General features: G+C 43.5%; 1 protein-coding gene across 3 annotated transcripts in view; it reads left to right on the plus strand.

The window, feature by feature from the left end:
• The first annotated feature begins 236 nt into the window (after positions 1-236).
• socs7 (suppressor of cytokine signaling 7) overlaps positions 237-18,361 on the plus strand; it is a 58,083-nt gene continuing 39,958 nt past the window's right edge. For all 3 annotated transcript variants that reach the window (XR_007250429.1, XM_048560682.1, XM_048560684.1), the window contains exon 1: positions 237-1,271. Coding sequence is in view for 2 of the 3 variants with exons in the window: in XM_048560682.1 (XP_048416639.1) it covers positions 322-1,271 (950 nt within the window). In the remaining variant the exon portion in view is untranslated. The remainder of the gene's footprint in view (positions 1,272-18,361) is intronic.

Below are 18,361 nucleotides of genomic sequence, written 5' to 3' on the forward strand. Positions count from 1 at the left end.
AGGGGAGGGGGGAGGGACGGAGGGGACGGGGAGGGGAGGGGACGGGGAGGGGAGGGGAGGGGACGGGGGAGGGGAGGGGACGGGGGAGGGGAGGGGACGGGGGAGGGGAGGGGAGGGGACGGGGGAGGGGAGGGGACGGGGGAGGGGAGGGGAGGGAGGAGGAGTGAAGCGGGGAGGGAGTGTGATTGATTGAGTGAGGGAGGGTCTGGAGGTGGAACTGCAGGGACTCGGGAGGGGGAAATAAACAGTTAATGATCCTGCCGTCAACCCGCACACACACACAGACAGTGAGAGGGAGCCGGGGCCGCGCTCCTGACCGGGATGAATCCTGCGGCTGCGGCCGATCTGGTCTTGCTGCATGTTCTCGCCCCGGCTCTGGAGGAGAGAGCCGGCGGTTCCAGGTCGGAGCCGGGCTCCGGGTTGGGATTGAAGCCGTTTTCCGGGAGCCGCCGCTCGCTACAAGATGCCGCCTGCAAACTGCAACCTTTCGGCTTCCCCGCAACAAAAGGATCGCGGCCGCAGCTGATGGTTTTCCGTAACTTAGTGCGGCCGGAGGATGGGGGCCCGGGCCCGGGGAGCGCCAACAGCTCCGCCGGGGCTCGCCGGCTCACGATCAATTGTTGCCCCCGGGATGAAGCTCGCTCTCCCCCCGGTTCCCCGAGAGCTGGAGGCGGCGGCTGCTGCTGCCCCCGGCGGCAGGAGCGGGTCTGCTTCGACCTGGCCCGGGACTTCGGCGACTTCTCGGTAGCGCCGCCGGAATGGAAGTGCTCGGAGTCGGCCGAGGGGGGCGCGGTGCCCGGGGACGGGGACAGCTCCAGCAGCCGCGGGGCCCGCTCCCCGAACGAGGAGCCGACCGACACCAGCGACGCGGTGCTGGTGCTGGAAGGGATCGAGCCCGGGATGGAGCCCCAGCTCGAGGCCGCGGAGGAGAGCGGCTGCCCCGGGGCAGACTCTCCTGCTGCTGCTGCCGCCGCCTGTCCCCGGCTGGCCGAGCCGGAGAGCCCTGGAGGGCTGCCCAAGGTCCGGCTGAGCCGCTGCTCCAGCTCCCCCAGCCCATCGCTGCAGAGGGACGGCGACGAGAAGCTGCTGAGCCGCCTGCCCGTTAAAAACCGCAGGAGCTCCCTGAAAATCCGCCTCGGCAAACTGTTCCGCGCCAAAAGCTGCAATGGCAACAGTGACCCTGCAGCGAAAAGACATTCCGTGGAGCTGGACACATCGGCCGGCTGCCTGGTGGAAATCTCCCAGCTGCAGGAAGGCTACACCATCAGAAGGTACAAATACACCCTCATGGCTGCTAACCCGGGCACTGGGCTTTACAGGGAGGAGGGGGAATGGAACTGTCAGCCCTGGTCAACCCAGATACAACCCCCACCCCCGTCCCTAAGGTGGCATTGTACCCAACAGGACAACAGTGGGGACGGGAGACCGCATCTCCACACTTCTGGGTCATCAATGCGGAGAAACCGTTTTACTCTCGGTTGACTTTGGGTTGTAGACCCATCCCGGCTGAGAATAATTTGGGGTGGGTGGGCAAGACAAGGTCAGAAGTCACACCACACCGGGTTATAGTGCAGCAGTTTTATTCGAAATCGGAGCAGCACTTTCACACAAAGCTGCTGGACTATAACCCGGTGTGGTGTGACTTCTGACCTTGTCCGTTTCAACAGGACACATGGGGAGGGGAATGGAATTGTGACTCTGTCCTCGCCCCTGTTTCAAATCGTTCAGGATTTCGGTCGAGAAATCTGCAGTCGAGCAGCAGGAAGGCCATTCACCAGCGTGTTAATCATTGACGGTGGCTCAGAGGCAGTATCAGGAAAGAGACGATCTGAAATGCATTATCTGAAAGACTGGTGAAGGAAGTTTTCAGTAGTGTATTCTAAAGGGAACAGTTAAAACAAAAGTGAAATTGCAGGAGACTTTGAGTAATTGAAGAGCTTGACCAAAACTGTCAGTATAAGCGGTGTGGGCTGAATGGCTGCCTCCCGTGTTGTCACAGTTATTGACTTTTATTTCCTGCATTGGTGATTGTGTGCTGCCTCCTGTTTCACGTGACAGCACCTTGCCAAGACCTTGAAATGTATTCGAATGCTTTGACTTGCAAGGCCAGGAGAGTATCATTGCATCTCACTTCTTGGAAATGAATGGTATTATTAATTTTTTTTCCAGGAAAGCTCAATGGAACCATCTCTCAACATCTTGCTCAAACTAATAGTGATGCAAGAAAAATATAATTATAGACACCCCACCTAATTTTATCCTAAAAGCAGTGAGTCACAACAGAGGTAGCCTGATTTCCTTCCTGAAGGACGTTAGTTTACGCTGTAGGAATTTTTATTGCAGTCTTTTTGTATTCATTTTCTGCAGTGCCGGCTCAGGCGGGTATATGAAATTCAATTTCATGACTTGCCAGAGGAGGATGACTTGGTTTTTTTGAAAAGATCTGGAATATTTAACGTTTTGAAGAACTAGTATCAACAGTAAAAATGACCCTGAGCCTGTCATTTTTGCTATGTCTGGTTAGGTTCTCTAATTATCTTTTGGAAAGCAAATCTTCGCATTTTACCCAGTCAGTCCTGCATGTGACTCCATTTCTGTAGCAATGTGGTTGACTCTTGACAAGCTATTCAGCTGAATTAAACTTCTCAAGGGCAACTAGGAATGGGGCAGTAATTCCAGCCTTGCTAGCAATTTCAACCTCCTGAGAATCCAGGCAGGGATTTGAATTCACAGTTACTGGTTGATCCCCTGGTGTCACAACTGAGCCTCCCTGATATGATTTCACAGGGAACGACTATATGCACTGAGATGACCGTTCTTCGCCAGTGTCATCAATGCCTTACTGCATTGATAAAGCCAACTAGACAAATCGCAGCTGAGCCCAAGAGCATCCTTACTTGCAGTACGTACACGTGCCACTTCACAGCAGGCATCACTGGCTGACTTTCCCTGTTCATTAGACTGGGGATGCTTGGGCCAATTGTATCCAACCAGTTTCTTGGAGGAGCTACCTTTTATTTGTGGAAATCAAAGCCTAACCTTGTAAGATGATTAGTCACACTTACACTTTTTAAGGTAAGGTACAGTGTGCAACAGTAATAATGACCGGGATCACTTAAGGGACTACGCTAGTTGTGATCTTTGGTCAACCCACAGGTATAGTTGCTCCAGCAATGGAGGCTGTGACCGCAGCTGACTAAGCCATAAGTTGTGGAATCCTGCCTCTTCACTGCTATACCTTACTTCCTCTGTTGGGGCGCACCTTAAAAACTACTTCATTGACCGCCCTGTTGGTCAACTGGCCTAATTCCCTTGTGTGTCTAGATGTTATACCTGTACTTCTTGTAATTCCACTGAGAAGCTCCTTGGGATGTTTCATTGTGTTTAAAAAGTAAATATAAATTGTTCATCATAAAACAACAGCTTCAGTACCAAGATTGAGTTGAGAAGTAGCAGCAGCTGAAATTGATGTTAAATTACTGTTCAAGTGCTCATCATTCAGAGGGTTACTCCTTTAGGGGCAGGACATTACACCATGTTAATGTATTCTACTAAATTGTAGATATTTTGCCTGAAAGAGTAACAAACTTGATTTGCTCTGCACTCCTGAAGTGAAAGATTGGTGTTACCTAAAGCTCAAGTTGATCAGAACCTTGGTTTTGTTTGTGGAAAATTGATTTAAGAAATTGTGGGTATTCTGGCCTTAATAGCTGAATGTAGCACAGAAGTTTGCATTCATGAACATGCATGATATCTTGATTGTAAATGTATAGCTGGAATTGCTGCTTTAACATGGTAGGGCTATTATTTGACAGAAGAAATGTTTCAGGAAATTTCTGACAATTACAGAAAGTACCTATTTTACGCAAGATTCTTAATACGTTACAGCTTATTTTTAAAAAAGCAATTTTTAGATTTGCTGTTTTATTTTTCTGATGAGCCAGTCACAGAGTCTTGTGTTTTCTGAGGGCAGGTTGTAACATTGTAGTTCTCAATAATAAAGCAAGGCCTATGCAGTTTCAACACTGATTAAAGTAAGAGAATCAGAGTTAAATAATCTATGCTAGTAAATGAAGCCAAACTTGAATTTGCAGAAAACAAAATCTAGACGGATGAAAAAGGCTGTGAAAAAATGAAGTTGATAGTTTGAGGTTCTGGAAAAGAATTATTGACAAGAACTAAATTAACTTAGAGTTTATGAAGAAGTGTATGGGATGCATTTGAGAGTTATAGGATGAAGAGGCTCAGCAGAACATTACTAATGTCGTTATCATTATAGCCAAAGTGGAGAAAGGGAGGTGGCATGCGATTTTGTCTGAGCCTGTAGTGACACATCGTCTGGGGCTCTGTTCAGATCAGTGAAGATTATACCTAATTCTTTGAAAAATGCCTTGTGGAATCCTACCCGTTCTATTCTGCGTTTCTCGGTAGCTCCTGTCCATAAAAATTCACTGCAAAGTATTTGTGGGAGGCAACTTCTGAAGTGACAGCTGAGCAGGTACTTAAAAGTAGGACAGCATTCAGATCTGGGTTGACTTCATCTACAGAAGACATTGAGTTAAGAAAGTCTTTCTGGAATAATGGGCTTAGGTGAGTCGTTTGATTCTGTGCCCAAGACACACGAGTAATGAACCAAATTGCACCCTCTGTGCTGTTTGATTCTGTGATTTTTGTCCATTATGGTTTGGAATTTGAAGTAATTTGGGACGTTTGTTGTTTCGGGGAAATGATTTTTGTATTTGAGGTGAAATGAAGTAGCAAAAGAAGGGGTGAGCTGCAGTTGTGATATTTTAGATCAGCAGAGTACATTAGCCATGCTAAAATAACTTTGAAGGGATACTTTCTCCTCATAAGATAACCAAGTGTGTAGCTGGATGAACACAGCAGGCCGAGCAGCATCTGAGGAGCACAAAAGTGGACATTTCAGGCCTGGACCCTTCTTCAGAGAGGAAGTTGGGGAGAGGGTTCTAAAATAAATAGGGAGAGAGGGGGAGGTGGACCGAAGATGGATAGAGGAGAAGATAGGTGGGGAGGGGTAGGTCAGTCTGGGGAGGACGGACAGGTCAAGGAGGCGGGATGAGGTTGGTAGGTGGGGAATGGAGGTGTGAGGAGGGGATAGGTGAGAGGAAGAACAGATTGGGGAGGCGGGGACGAACTGGGCTGGTTTAGTGATGCAGTGGGGGAGGGGGAGATATTTGGTGTGATATGACTGTCAACTTTGCGGTATAATAAGCACAATTTACGGGCACTCAGTAACATAGTGGGCAGATGTATCACAGGGTGTAGGATGGTCCCAGGTTTGGGTTGTCAACACCGAATCTTGCATTTGATCGGGGCAGTCAGAATTGTGAAAATATACAAAACGCAAGTCAAAAAGAGAAAGGAAATGGCTCAAAGTATTGAGATGTGTAAAAATTAACCCTATAAAAACATACATGGTGACCAAGGAGCCTGTGGTTTCATGCATCATTAATTTGGCTACTGGCCAATTTAATCAATATGATGATCAAAAGAACCCTGGACTAGGGGGCCAGTAGATGGATAGAGTTTAATATCAAATCATGGGATTAAGTGAGGGGTGATAAAATAGAATAGATTTTAAATGACGATGAGTTTCGGGCACTGGAACAGCAAAGAGAACTGGGTGTCTTGTTTGAAAGGTCATCAAAACCGTTGGTTCCATGTTTGTAAGTGATTGAGAAATGGTACTGAATTATAGGTCAGGAGGGATTTTGAATTTTAATCCACTTGAAGCTTGATCTTGCAGCCTGTGTTCTGTCTGATTCTGCTTAACGTACTAGTTATTGGAAGGAATCCAGAAGAGGGTTGGTTGGGGGACAGTTTTGAAGAATGATTGTTCACTTTAGGAATGGGACTGAGTCCTGAAAGAGTTTTTCAGGCATTTCACAGTATGGAGCAAAGTGACTCCATACCCCCTCCCCAACCCCCTGCCCCATTCTTTAAAATCATTCAAACTTTTCAGTTGTCTCTCTCCAGCAAGATGTTTTTTCTGATGTGACAGTATGTTATCTCTTGTCATGTAAACTTTGTATGGATAATATGTTATTAAAAAATTCAACAAATAATTATAACAGCTCACTAATAGTGTTACACTCTTCAGACGCATCAATGTCCAGACTAAAGTTAAGATATGACATGAGCACTGAGGAGAATGCTTTCAATAGAACATTGTGCTTCAAGTGCTGGCCATTAAGTTGGCCCCTGAGATGTTTAAACCCTCCGATCTCAAGCTGTGGGTGATGTCAGCATATCTGTTAAAGGTATACTGACCATGAAACATAACACAACGCACCATAAATGTTTGTGCTTGGTGATCTACTTTAGTTCCTTCAAGATTCAGCAAGGCCTCAAATTTAAAATATTGCCACTTGCATTCCCATCTCTTCGAGAACCCATGTTACCTTACCTCTGTCACCTTCTCCAACGCTCAGAAGTCTGGGATTCTGGCCTCCTTTGAATCCCACTCCTTTTTTCCTTCACTCCTCTATTGAATGACTGCCTTACCAGCCATTTGGGCCTCAATCTCTGGGAGATGTTTTCCAAACAGTTTCGTTTTGTTTTGCACTTGTATTTTAAGATTCTGCTTAAAACCTACCCGCTTGATCAAGCGTTTGGTCACGGGTCCCGTTCTGTCCTTTTAATTTGATACCTTTTTTTGGGCTGGTCCCTCCCAGTGAAACCACATGATACGTTGACCAGACTGAAGGCACCATATAAATGCAAGTTGTCATTCTCTTCTTGACTGCAGGAGTTGAGAATTTGGTGACTTAAGGATGTCAATGATTAGAAAATGTTGGTAATGTAGTTTTTGGAATCGTCACCTAGAGGGACTAATGGCTTGCTGAATGCCAATGACGACTTGTTTACCATTTCCACGACACCTTGAAATTTGGCAAAGCATCCTACTTGATCATTACAGTATCTCTGTTGTGGAAACATTGGCTGCCGTGTTTCCTCCATTATAGCAGTGGCTATATTTTACAATGGCTATGAAATGCTTTGGAAAATCTTGAGTTGAAAATGGTAAAAGCAAGTTATTCCTTTCAAAGGCACCTGCTTGAGGACTAGGAGCACAAGAAACTGTTTGCTTTTTAGTTAAATCTGTTAGTATGACTGTGCCAAGTGCAGTGACTCCTGCAGCAGAGCTATGGTAAAGGAAGGGAAATCTGAAGCCAGGTGCAGTCAGGCAGAAATGAATTAGGCCTGGAAGCTGCCAGTGTTTGAAACAGAAAGGATCGGCTAACAATTTGGCAGTAACCTCTATCCCTTATGAAGAAGAGACCCATCCAAATTCTTGATCATCATTTTCTTTTGAAGACTGACCTGCAATCCATCTCCAGACTTTTGTGATTTTTTTTGCTTTAAAACCAAACGAATGGTTGCCAAGTGCCTTCTCAGTGTGATCAAAGCAAATTCATTGCTGTAATTACAGATGTTTCTCTCTAGGTTATGGATTTGCTGTATATTGGATTAAATGGGGGGCGGGGGGGGGGGTGCGGGTGCGGGTGCGGCAGCAGGCAAAGAGCTTCCTCAGAAGTTAATTGACAAAAGAACTGAGTGGGTGAGTTTGTAATGTGGAATGTGTTGCCTGAGGGAGTGGTTGAAACAGAATTAACAGGAACTTTCAAAGAGGAATTGGATGGATTCTCAAAGGGAAAGGATGTGTATGGCGAATGTGTCTAAGTGGGCAAGTCTTTTTTTTAAAAAAAACAGGCACAGCATGATGGGTGACTGGCTTTCCACAGAAACTGATTTGAAACAGCAGGAAGAGTCCTGGTTATGAGTTAGCAACAGTGATGTACACTTAAAAACCAAAAGAACTGCGGATGCTGTAAATCAGGAACAAAAACAAAGTTGCTGGAAAAGCTCAGCAGGTCTGGCAGCATCTGTGGAGGAGAAAACGGAGTTAACGTTTCGGGTCCAGTGACCCTTCCTCAGAACATCTACTGTTGTTTGTAGATAGTAAGAACTGCAGGTGCTGGAGTCAGGGATAACACATTGTGAATTTGGAGGAGCACAGCAGGCCAGGCAGCATCAGAGGAGCAGGAATTGTCAGCTTTCCTGCTCCTCCTGATGCTGCCTGGCCTGCTGTATTTTTTGTTTGCAGCTGTTTTTCAGTGTTTGTTGTTGAAGTCTAACAAAGGAGGTTTACCTTTCACCCTCATGCAATTAAGAAACTGAGGTGAAAGTTTGAAGCCCGTAAGTGAAGGATACCAGTACAAGCAGAAGTAAACTAACCAGTTCTTAACCTCTCCATAAGGGGGTTGGTTAGCTAAGTTGACTGGACAGCCTGTTTGCGGTGCAAAGTGATGCCACAGTGTCAATTCCCATTCCAGCTGTGGTTACTGTGAATGCCCCAACTTGTCAAACTCTTCCCTCATCTGGGGCATGGCGACCCTCACATTAAAGCACCATCTGCCTCTGTCTCTTACATGAGAGAGCAAACCAATGGTCCTCTGGGATTACAGTGACTTTACCTATCTCCTTCATGTGCTTGTTTAGCGTTCTTGTATGTATCAACTGTTTTCTGGGAAAAAGAATTTCCCTTGAATTATTGAATTTATCAGTAACTGGTTTGGTGCATTTCACAATTTTGAGACATTTCAAACTGCTTTATAGCTGATGCTGAGATAGTAGGAACTGTCGCTGCTGGAGAATCTGAGATAACAAGGTGTGGAGCTCGATGAACACAGCAGGCCACGCAGCATCAGAGGAGCAGGAAAGCTGGCTTTTCAGGTCTGGACCCTCCTTCAGTGTTTCTGAAGAAGGGTCCAGACCCGAAACGTCAGCTTTCCTGCTCCTCTGATGCTGCTTGGCCCGCTCTGTTCATCTAGCTCTACATCTTGTTATCTTACAACTGATGCCGTTCTCTCTGGGATGTATTTGCTTGAATTAAGTAACGTTCTCACCACACAAGCACTAGCAGTGATTTACTCCAGTAACAGTGAGCCTAACCATCTCCTTATGATATACCATGGGATCACTGTCACTGGATTACCCACCATCAGCATCCTGGGGGTTACCAATAACTAGACATTGAACTGGATCAGCCACAAACATAATATGGTTTCATGAGTGCATCAGAGATTGGGATTCTGAGGAGAGTAATTGTTCTGCTGACTCTCCAGTACGTGGCCACCACCATAATTGGTGATATATGTCGAAAAACCCGAGCCTGTCTCTGCAGACACTGACTGGCCTGCTGTGTATTTTTTCTATCACTCATTTTCAAAAAAAAGGACTTTGGGGGAAGTGAGAAACAGATGACCAGAGACCCCTCAGCAATATCATTATTATCTGCAATGGAATCCTATAGAACAAATAGGGGAGGTTGTAGACCTTCTGGTGCTCTAACTCTGTTCTTGTTATTGGAATCCTAGACCATTAGGTTAACATCTTAATGCAGGGCAGTGTCAGGTTTGTTTTAAGTAAAGAGATGTGGGCATCATTGATAAGGAAATTGCAACCTGAAACTTGAGACATGGACTGACCTATTATGTATGTGAAACACATCACATTTTTCTTCTGCAAGTTGTGTGTTTGGCCATATGAAGAGAGATCCTGCTTCAGGAGCCTGGGAATATTGTGGAATCCTGCAGCAGAGAAGGCAACTTAACCCTTTATAACTATGCCAGCTTTTTAAAAGGGCAAACCAATTAGTTCTAAAGAAGGGTCTAGGCTCGAAACATCATCCTTCCTGCTCCTCTGCTGCTTGGCCTGCTGTGTGCATCCAGCTCGATACCTTGTTATCTTAGTTTTTCTACCTGTTAGTTCCCTGTAGTCTTGCAAATTCTGTTTTTCAAATATGCTGAGTTTGCTTCTACCACAGTTTCAGATTGTAAGAGCTCAGTGTCTTTCTAAAAAAAATTATTCCACTTCTTGCAATTCTCTTAAATCTGTCATCTCTGAAAGCCCCACCATGAGAAATTGTCTCTAATTTTGAAGACACTTTAAAACTAAAACCTCCAGTGTCTCTAAAGCAAACAGCTCCAGTTATTCTCATCCTTTTGAGATACTTGACCAATCTCATCCTTGGCACAATTCTGCTTGATGATGAAATATGAGGCTGGATGAACACAGCAGGCCCAGCAGCATCTCAGGAGCACAAAAGCTGATGTTTCGGGCCTAGACCCTTCATCAGAGAGAACAATTCTGCTTAGTCTGTTTTGCATCATTTGTAAAGCATTTGACGTCCTCCTTGAAGAATACTGCATAAAATGTGAACACAGTATTCTATGTGAACCTTAACCAGCGATTAATTATGGTTGTGTTTATATATACAGTGTAGCTACGAGTGCAACTGGACACGGGGCAGGATTTAGACTGATTGCTGTGAGTTCTGCTTATTTTGTAGAACAGTCTATTTAAACCATGCACTACAGCAGTCTACAGAGTCTATTTCAAAGTGTCTTTATGAACTGCAGCAAACATAACTCCCTAAGTAGGTTTAATTTACAGCAAAATGTAATGAGTGGAGGATAAGACGCACAAATGATGTCAAATCAATGCCAGCCATTTACTGCAATGCAGTCTCCTGGTGGGATTGGCAGGGGAAATGACCCAATTATCTCTCTTCTGGCCAGGAATACTGGACTTGCTCTGTAGCCTGAAATACAGGAACGATATGCCCATGGGAAATTCTAATAGACTACAAATGGCATCATACACTAATGACAGTTACTTGCTGCAGCAAAGGCTTGTTTGGAAATTTTTAGAAGGCAGCTAATTGCAAATATTGCAGAGTATCTTTCTGTGTTTGACATTTGAGTTGCTACTGCGATAAGTAAAATTTAATTGGACAAGTGTAAGCCTTGCAGTGCCTGTCTCTGGGGAACTTTATTGACACAATATTGTGAAGTTACAGTTGAGCAAGGAATATGCAAACCCCTGTTGCATGCTAATTCCATTGTTTTCCAGCATTAACCTTTTTATTTGTCACGTTCCCAATTTGCTCTGTGTTGAGAGTTGCTACAGGAAGATGCAGCAGGATCTGTTCCAGGAATATGCATGTATTCTGGTGCTGCTGTGTTTCTTGTCTGCCGTCAGGAGTTTCATCAATGGGGAGTTCCAGACAATTCTGACCCGCTGCAATGCTCATCCATGCAATGCAGAGTGGGAGGGGCTAAATGGGGGAGGGTGAAAGGATGGGCTGAAGTGGACTATGAAAGTTACGGACAAGTGAGGCTGGATATCTCTCCTTAGCATTTGAAAATCCGTTGCTGCCATTCCTGAAATCCATCGTGCCAATACTTTGTGAAAATTTGGGATATGGTCTTAAATTATTAATTTCTTAAAATATTTGCATTAATATTCTAATATTAAAATTTTTAATATTCATTTGTGGGATGTTGGTGTTGCTGGATGGACCTGCACTTATTGCCCATCCCTCGTTGCCCTTGAGAAGGTGGTGGTGAGCTGCCGCCTTAAGCTGCTGCAGTCCTCCTGCCGCAGGTTGACCCACAATGCCCTTTGGGAGGGAATTCCAGGATTTTGACTCAATGACACTGAAGGAGCCAGCAGCTATTTCCAAGTCAGGATGGCGGGTGGTTTGGATGGGAACTTGAAGGTGGTGGTGTTTCCATGTATCTGCTGCCTTTGTACTTATAGGTGGAAGTGGTTGTGGGTTTGGAAGTTGCTGTCTGAGGATTGTTGGTGAATTTCTATAACTCTTCGTCCAGCTATTACAGCGTAATAGAATCTAGAGAATTGGGCCACTGTGTAGGGAAATGTTTACTCTATTACCCCTCGTCCCATTTATGGTGAATTCTGATCATAATTATTCACTGCTTTTAAAAAAAATCTTCACTGGTGGTGTGTTTGCCAGTTATCTGAATATCTTTCTTTTGTGACAGATCCTGCTGCTATTAGAAACAATTTCTTCATATTGATTGAAGCAAAGCCCCCTCCTCTAGTTCCAGGTGTATCTCGTCAATATTAACCCAGGCACTGGTCATGCCATGTTTCTGTTGCCTTTTCCTGGGAACTGGGGTGTGTTGGGAAATCCCAAGGACCTGGTTTTGAATGTGTCCCCTGTAATTCCCTGTTTGTGTTGGTTTCTGGAGAATGATTTGTTGTAATGTGAACTTTCATTACATGGTACACTGCTTGGCTGTAGACACTGCGAAGGTTTCTGTGAATGAAGTGCTATTCTCTGAGAGAATTAGGGACGGTGGGGAGGAGAGTGCACAATATGTGATCTACAGGGAAGGGTATCTTTAAAACCCTTCCAACATCAAACCACTGCACATGATCTCCAGAATGATTATGTAAATAGTGTGCGTGTGCGCGTGTGTGTGAGAGACTTTGTTGCATTACAATTTCATGCAAGTCCATGGTGTGTTGCTGAATGGAGTGTGAGTATCTGCGTAAACAGTTGAGGTACGGCACATGGTAGATAATACACTCTCTTGTGGGGTCAAATCTTACTCTAGAGACTTTCACAGACCCTTACCCTGACAATCCCAGTGAAGTACTGAGGGAGGACTGCCATTCAGTTAGATACTAGACCCTTGCCCCATCTGCCCTCAGGCAGATCAAAGATCCCCAAACACTATTGCAAAGAAGAGCAGGGGAATTCTGTGTGCAGGCCAACGTTCATCCCTCAACCAAGATCATAAGGTTATAGATGCAGGAGCAGAAGTGGGGCCATTCCAGCCAATCAGCTCATTCAGTCTACTCTGCCATTGAATGAGATCACCACTGGTTCAATAATCATCGCTTTCATTTTCTTGCCTTATCCCCATTACAGTGATTCCCTTGCTGGTTAAAAACTTGTCTCAACATTGAATGCACTTAATGACTCAGCCTCAACGAATCTTTGCAATAAACAATTCCTCAGATTCACAGAGAAGAAGAAAAGTATTCCTCGTTTCTGTCTTAAGTGAGTGATTTCTTGTTCTGAAATGTATCACCGGTTCTTGTTACTTCTAGCAATGGGGAAACAGCCATTCAACATCAACCCTGTCAAGGTTTGTATGTTACCATAAGGTTACCCCTCGTTCTTCTAAATCCTAATGAGTACAGGCCCAACCTGTTCGACCTCTCTTCCTAAGACCGTCTCTCCACACCTGGTGTCAGCCTAGTGAACCTTTCCTGGACTACCACCAATAGCAGCATATCTTTCCTAAGATAAGGGGCCCGAAACAGTTCACGGTAAACCAGCTGTGGTCTGACTAGTGTCTTGTGTGATTTTAGCAAAACCTCCCTATTTCTATGTTCCATTCTGTTTGAAACACAGGCTGACATTCCATTTGCGTTCCCTGTTACCTGCTGAAGCTGGATGCTAGCTTTTTGTGATTCATGCATGAGGACTTCGAAATGCCTCTATTTTTTAGCTTTTTGCAATCTTTCTCTGTTTAAGTAATGTTTAGCTCTTCTAGTCTGCCAACGTGCATAACCTAGTGTTTCCTCACATTATATTCAATCTGCAACCTTTTACTCACTTGCTTAACCTGTTTACATTCCTCTGCAGACTCTGTGTTATCCTCGTCTCTCACTTTGCCATCAATTTTTATGTCATCTGAAAACTTGGCTTTTTTACATTCACTTCTCTCATACAAGTCATTAATCTATATTGTAAATAATTGTGTAGCTTCAGCACTGATCCCTGTGGCATTCTGCTTGTTAGACTTGCCTTCCTGAAAATATCCCCCCAACTCTGTCTTCTATTAATTCACCACTTTTCAGTCTATGTTAATGTACCACCTTGAGCACCATGGCAATCGCATTCAATACCCTGATATGAGGTACCTTGTTAACACCACCTGAAAGTCCAAATAGATTAGATCCACTGCTTCCCATTCATCTGTCCTGCTTGTTAGCTCCTGAAGCAATTCTAGTGAAATCGTCAGGCACGATTTCCCCATCATGAAGCCGTACACGCTCTGGGAGACCAGAAGTATTTCCAAATGATCTCCTGTTACATTCGTTATAGTAGATGCTAACATTTCCCAATCACGCACATTAAGATTACTGGCCTATAGCTGAGTTGCTTTTTTAAAATTTCCTTCTCTTTTTAAATGGCGATATTACGTTGGCATTTTATAGTCCTCTGGGACTTTCCAGAAGCTAAGGATTCTTGGAAGATTAATTAGTACATTGACTAGCTCCGTAGCTATTTCCTTTAATGTCCAAGGATGCATCCTATCAGGTTTATCTGTAATGTGTTGCTGTTTGTGGGAGCTTGCTGTGCTGTTTGAATTTGACACCAAATATATGTACTCCCTCTCTTGTTCCCAACCCAGTCCAGACAAATGCAACATCTTTGTGTTTTCTGTTTGTATTATAGTCTTCATTCAAATGGAAAGAGATTTAATATTCCTCCATCCTGTAGATACTGCCATTCTCTCCAAACTTGCTGAGGAACAATTGAGATCTTTCAGCAACCACTGTCGTTGCAGATTCATTAAAGGGAGGCAAATGTTCTTGTGGACAGACCCCCAGAAATTGGATATTTCTTTTGAAACACCGGAAGCCTGTGGGAATACCATTCTGGATGTAACTAATAATCCAGAGTTCCGTTGTTCAGCCTCCTTCATTGAAACTGCCTTGGCTATCTCGTTTCACAATGTGACCACAAAAATAAGTCAATACATACAATTTAGACATTCTGCACTTTCAGCAAAATCTGCTAAATTGTGTCTTGACACATTAAACTCCAACACATCTGGGAACGACTAATTTTCAGCCATTTTGTTATTTCTTGCTTCTATTCAAATCTACAAGTGATTTATACATTTAAAAAACACAAAAACCTTTAATTATCAGTTTAAACCTTGTCATTTGAATAATAGAATATCTCTTCTTGCAGCCGTAAAGTGCTTTAAGGTGTTTTGAGATTGTGAAAAATGCTGTATAACTGCAGGTGCAGATCAAACCTTTGTCAGCCTTTAGCTTCGGTGAATTATATCTTGGGGACATGATACCAGCTTCTGTTCGAGTCTTTGGTGGCTGGACACATCAGAACAAAAGTGAAGTTCAGCAATGAAAGAGTTAAAGTTCTATTTCCATTTACCAGCAAGTAGATAATGTCGCATTTTTGTTTTAGACTGAATCAGCAAGTAGCATTGTAATAAGATTACATTTGCAGGCATTTGTGTACAGCACCTGGGTCTTAGAGCTGTTACAAATTTAACAGCTCTAAAAATGGTTCTAACCCATGCTCTGCATTACCTATTTATTTCACTTAAATCAGCCGTGTGATCTGGAAGGATTCCATGTTGCAACAGTGGTTGAGTTTGAGACTACAGTCTCTGAATATCCGTGAAACTCCTTAGACCAGTGCCATCTATATCAGAATATTTTTCTTAAATTTGAATTGGCTAAGGCAAGGTGAAGGAACAGTGCCAGAACTGACTATACTTTTCTGGGTATTGTCGCATACTGATTTTGAAATGTTTGAAGACATTTAAAAGATTGTGTTTCCCCCACTGTTTAATAAAAGAAGCATTTTTTTTGTCAGACATAACTTGAGCAACTGACTTCATTTTCAGAAATTCTGCAACTTTTAACTTCTGAACCAATTGAAATTAAATATTTGAGATTTTTTTTCTTTTTCAATCCAGAAAAATCATCTGTTGTTAGTGTGGTATCTTAGAATCGTAATGACCCTAATCATAGATAAAGCAAAGTAGCTTTAGTGTATCGCTGGTTCGGAGGCAACTCTGTGTTCAGTGTGACTTTTTGCAGCCTAATGAATATTTGTGAATCTACTTCTCATATAATGCTGACACATTCATCTCTTAAACAAGATTAGCCTAGCTCCAGAGATTTGAATCCAAAATCCAGGCTGACAAGACCAGCTCTTATAGATGTTAGAGATCCGATGATATAGTTTTTGAAAAACAAAGTCGCAGATCTCCTTAGTGTCTGAGTTTATAATTTGTCCCTCTAACATTTTTATTTAAATTATATCGTCAGAATACAGACCATGTGGTCATTATCAATTTACTTTTTATGGAAGATTGCTGTGTGCAAATTGGCAGCTGTTATTTTTACTTGAAAACAATTCCTGCATTTCTAAAGTGGTTTGGGAAATCCAGAGATGATGAAAGATGATGTATAGCTGTAACTCTTACTATCTCTTATGAGCTGTACTGTACATAGTTGCTAGAGCTAAATGGGCCACTTTGGGTAATGTGATCAGAGATGATGGGAACTGCAGATGCTGGAGAATCCAAGATAACAAAGTGTGAAGCTGGATGAACACAGCAGGCCAAGCAGCATCTCGGGAGCACAAAAGCTGACGTTTTGGGCCTCGACCCTTCATCAGAGGTGAAGGGTCTAGGCCTGAAACGTCAGCTTTTGTGCTACTTGGCATGCTGTGTTCATCCAGCTTCACACTTTTTGTTATCTTCACTTTGGGTAATGTGTTCTCTGACTAGGTTACTGATACAGAGCTTTGTTAACAAATCATTTGATGGTTTTATAATCTTAGAATACTAATTACATTACAATACTGATGAAACATCGATGAACAGTTGAGGCAAGCCATATCTGCTACTTTTTAATGGTAGTGGTTCAACAGAGTTAAAATTGGTCGAGTAGCTCAAAGTGCAGAATATAGCTGGAAATTCACAATGAGGTGATATTGTTTTGTACAGTCTCCCCAGAAAATTGAGCTCATCCAACATTCATCATGTCATTTACCACTCCCCGTGCTCATTATCACTCAGTTTTGAAATTCTCTTCCTTGTTTTTGAATCCCTACTTGCCCTTGAAGGGGATGGTGAGTTACTGCCTTAACCTGCTGAAGTCCAGCTGGTGTAGGTACATTCCGATGTGACTCATTTTAGGCTGGGGCAAACGAGGTGATCCCTATTCATGCTATTTTCCTTTGAGCTGTTTTACAACATTAGATGGTTCTCTATTAGCATGAGGTGACATCAGTTAGGAAATGGGGGTTGAGTTCATGGGGACTCCAATGAGTAGCAGTAATATTCAGCATTTTTGCTTGTACAGTACCAGTCCAGTCCCTTGAACACAGCAGTGATGAGACTGCATCATCAGCATTTGTTACCACACTCACTGCTGACATGAAGAATTTCTGTGACTGACTGGGTGCATGCTGAGATATTCTTTAATAAATTTGCCTATGGCCTGAATTTTGCTTTGATTGGAGTTCTCTGACCTCCAATGAAAGATTTTTTTTATTCCATGTAAAATTAATGAGAAATCTGTTCTTGGACAGTTAATTCAGATGTGTAATTATATACAGCATTGAATGACTAAGTCATTTTATTGCAATTTATTCATGGTATGTAGTTGTCACTGATTCGGCTGCTGAAATTGATGACGTCTTGCTGCTCTGGGAAGGTGATATTTGATCTCCTGCCTAAACCATTGCACCCCATCTGCTATAAGAGATAACACAGTATGAAGCTGGATGAACACAGCAGGCCAAGCAGCATCAGAGGAGCAGGAAAGCTTGACGTTTCAGGTCGGAACCCTTCTTCTGAAGAACATGAAACATTCCGAAACGTCAGCCTTCCTGCTCCTGTGATGCTGCTCGGCCTGCTGTGTTCATCCAGCTTCACACCGTGTTCTCTCAGATTCTCCAGCATCAGCAGTTTCTACTATCTCTGCACCCAATCTGCTGACTGTTTCTGATTGTAAACTGCAGAAAAGCCCCAAGATTCTGTCTGACCCAATGACCACAATCTCCATTTCTATGCTTGATATTACTTTAGATAGAGGATAGTTCTTTGTTAATAAGTTCCTGAATTATTCTTACTCCCAATCCTGTATCCGTATTCCTTCCATTTTGGAATTTTGTGGTACAGAAAACCATCACTTAACATAGCTAATTGGATCCTAGAAAATGCAACATTAAGCAAAATGACCTTGTATGGAATGATCATTCTAAGACTCCTAGCCTTTAACAGGATTGTCTGTTCCACACCTTGCCTGAGATTTGAGACTCAGCTCACGGAGGCTCAGTGTGGGTGTTGCATGGGAATCTCCAGGTGTACGAGAGGCAGTAAGAAACAGCAACTACGCAATGTGAATGCTGGCTTTTGATTAGAGCATAATGTTAATGTGAAATGGTATTGTACTGTGCAACATTAAGCAAGGATTTCCACTAAATGCTTTCCTTAAAAATAAACTTGTATAATGCTGTTTATGTCCTTTGGTTCTCGGTTTCACATTCAGTGAAGTCCTTTTGAAGTTAAAACAATAAACACTGGATGTATTTGACAGGTCAGGTGCAGAGAGAGACAAAGTTTGGTGGCCTTGCTTCAGAACCCTTTCGAAGGGTACAGGTCACTCTTAAGATGTGGGGAAAGACAGCAACCTATTTGTGCACAGCAAGGTCTCTCAAATACAACTGGATCGATGCCCG

Source organism: Stegostoma tigrinum, chromosome 31 (assembly GCF_030684315.1).
Source record: "Stegostoma tigrinum isolate sSteTig4 chromosome 31, sSteTig4.hap1, whole genome shotgun sequence".
NCBI classification, from domain to species: Eukaryota; Metazoa; Chordata; class Chondrichthyes; order Orectolobiformes; family Stegostomatidae; genus Stegostoma; species Stegostoma tigrinum.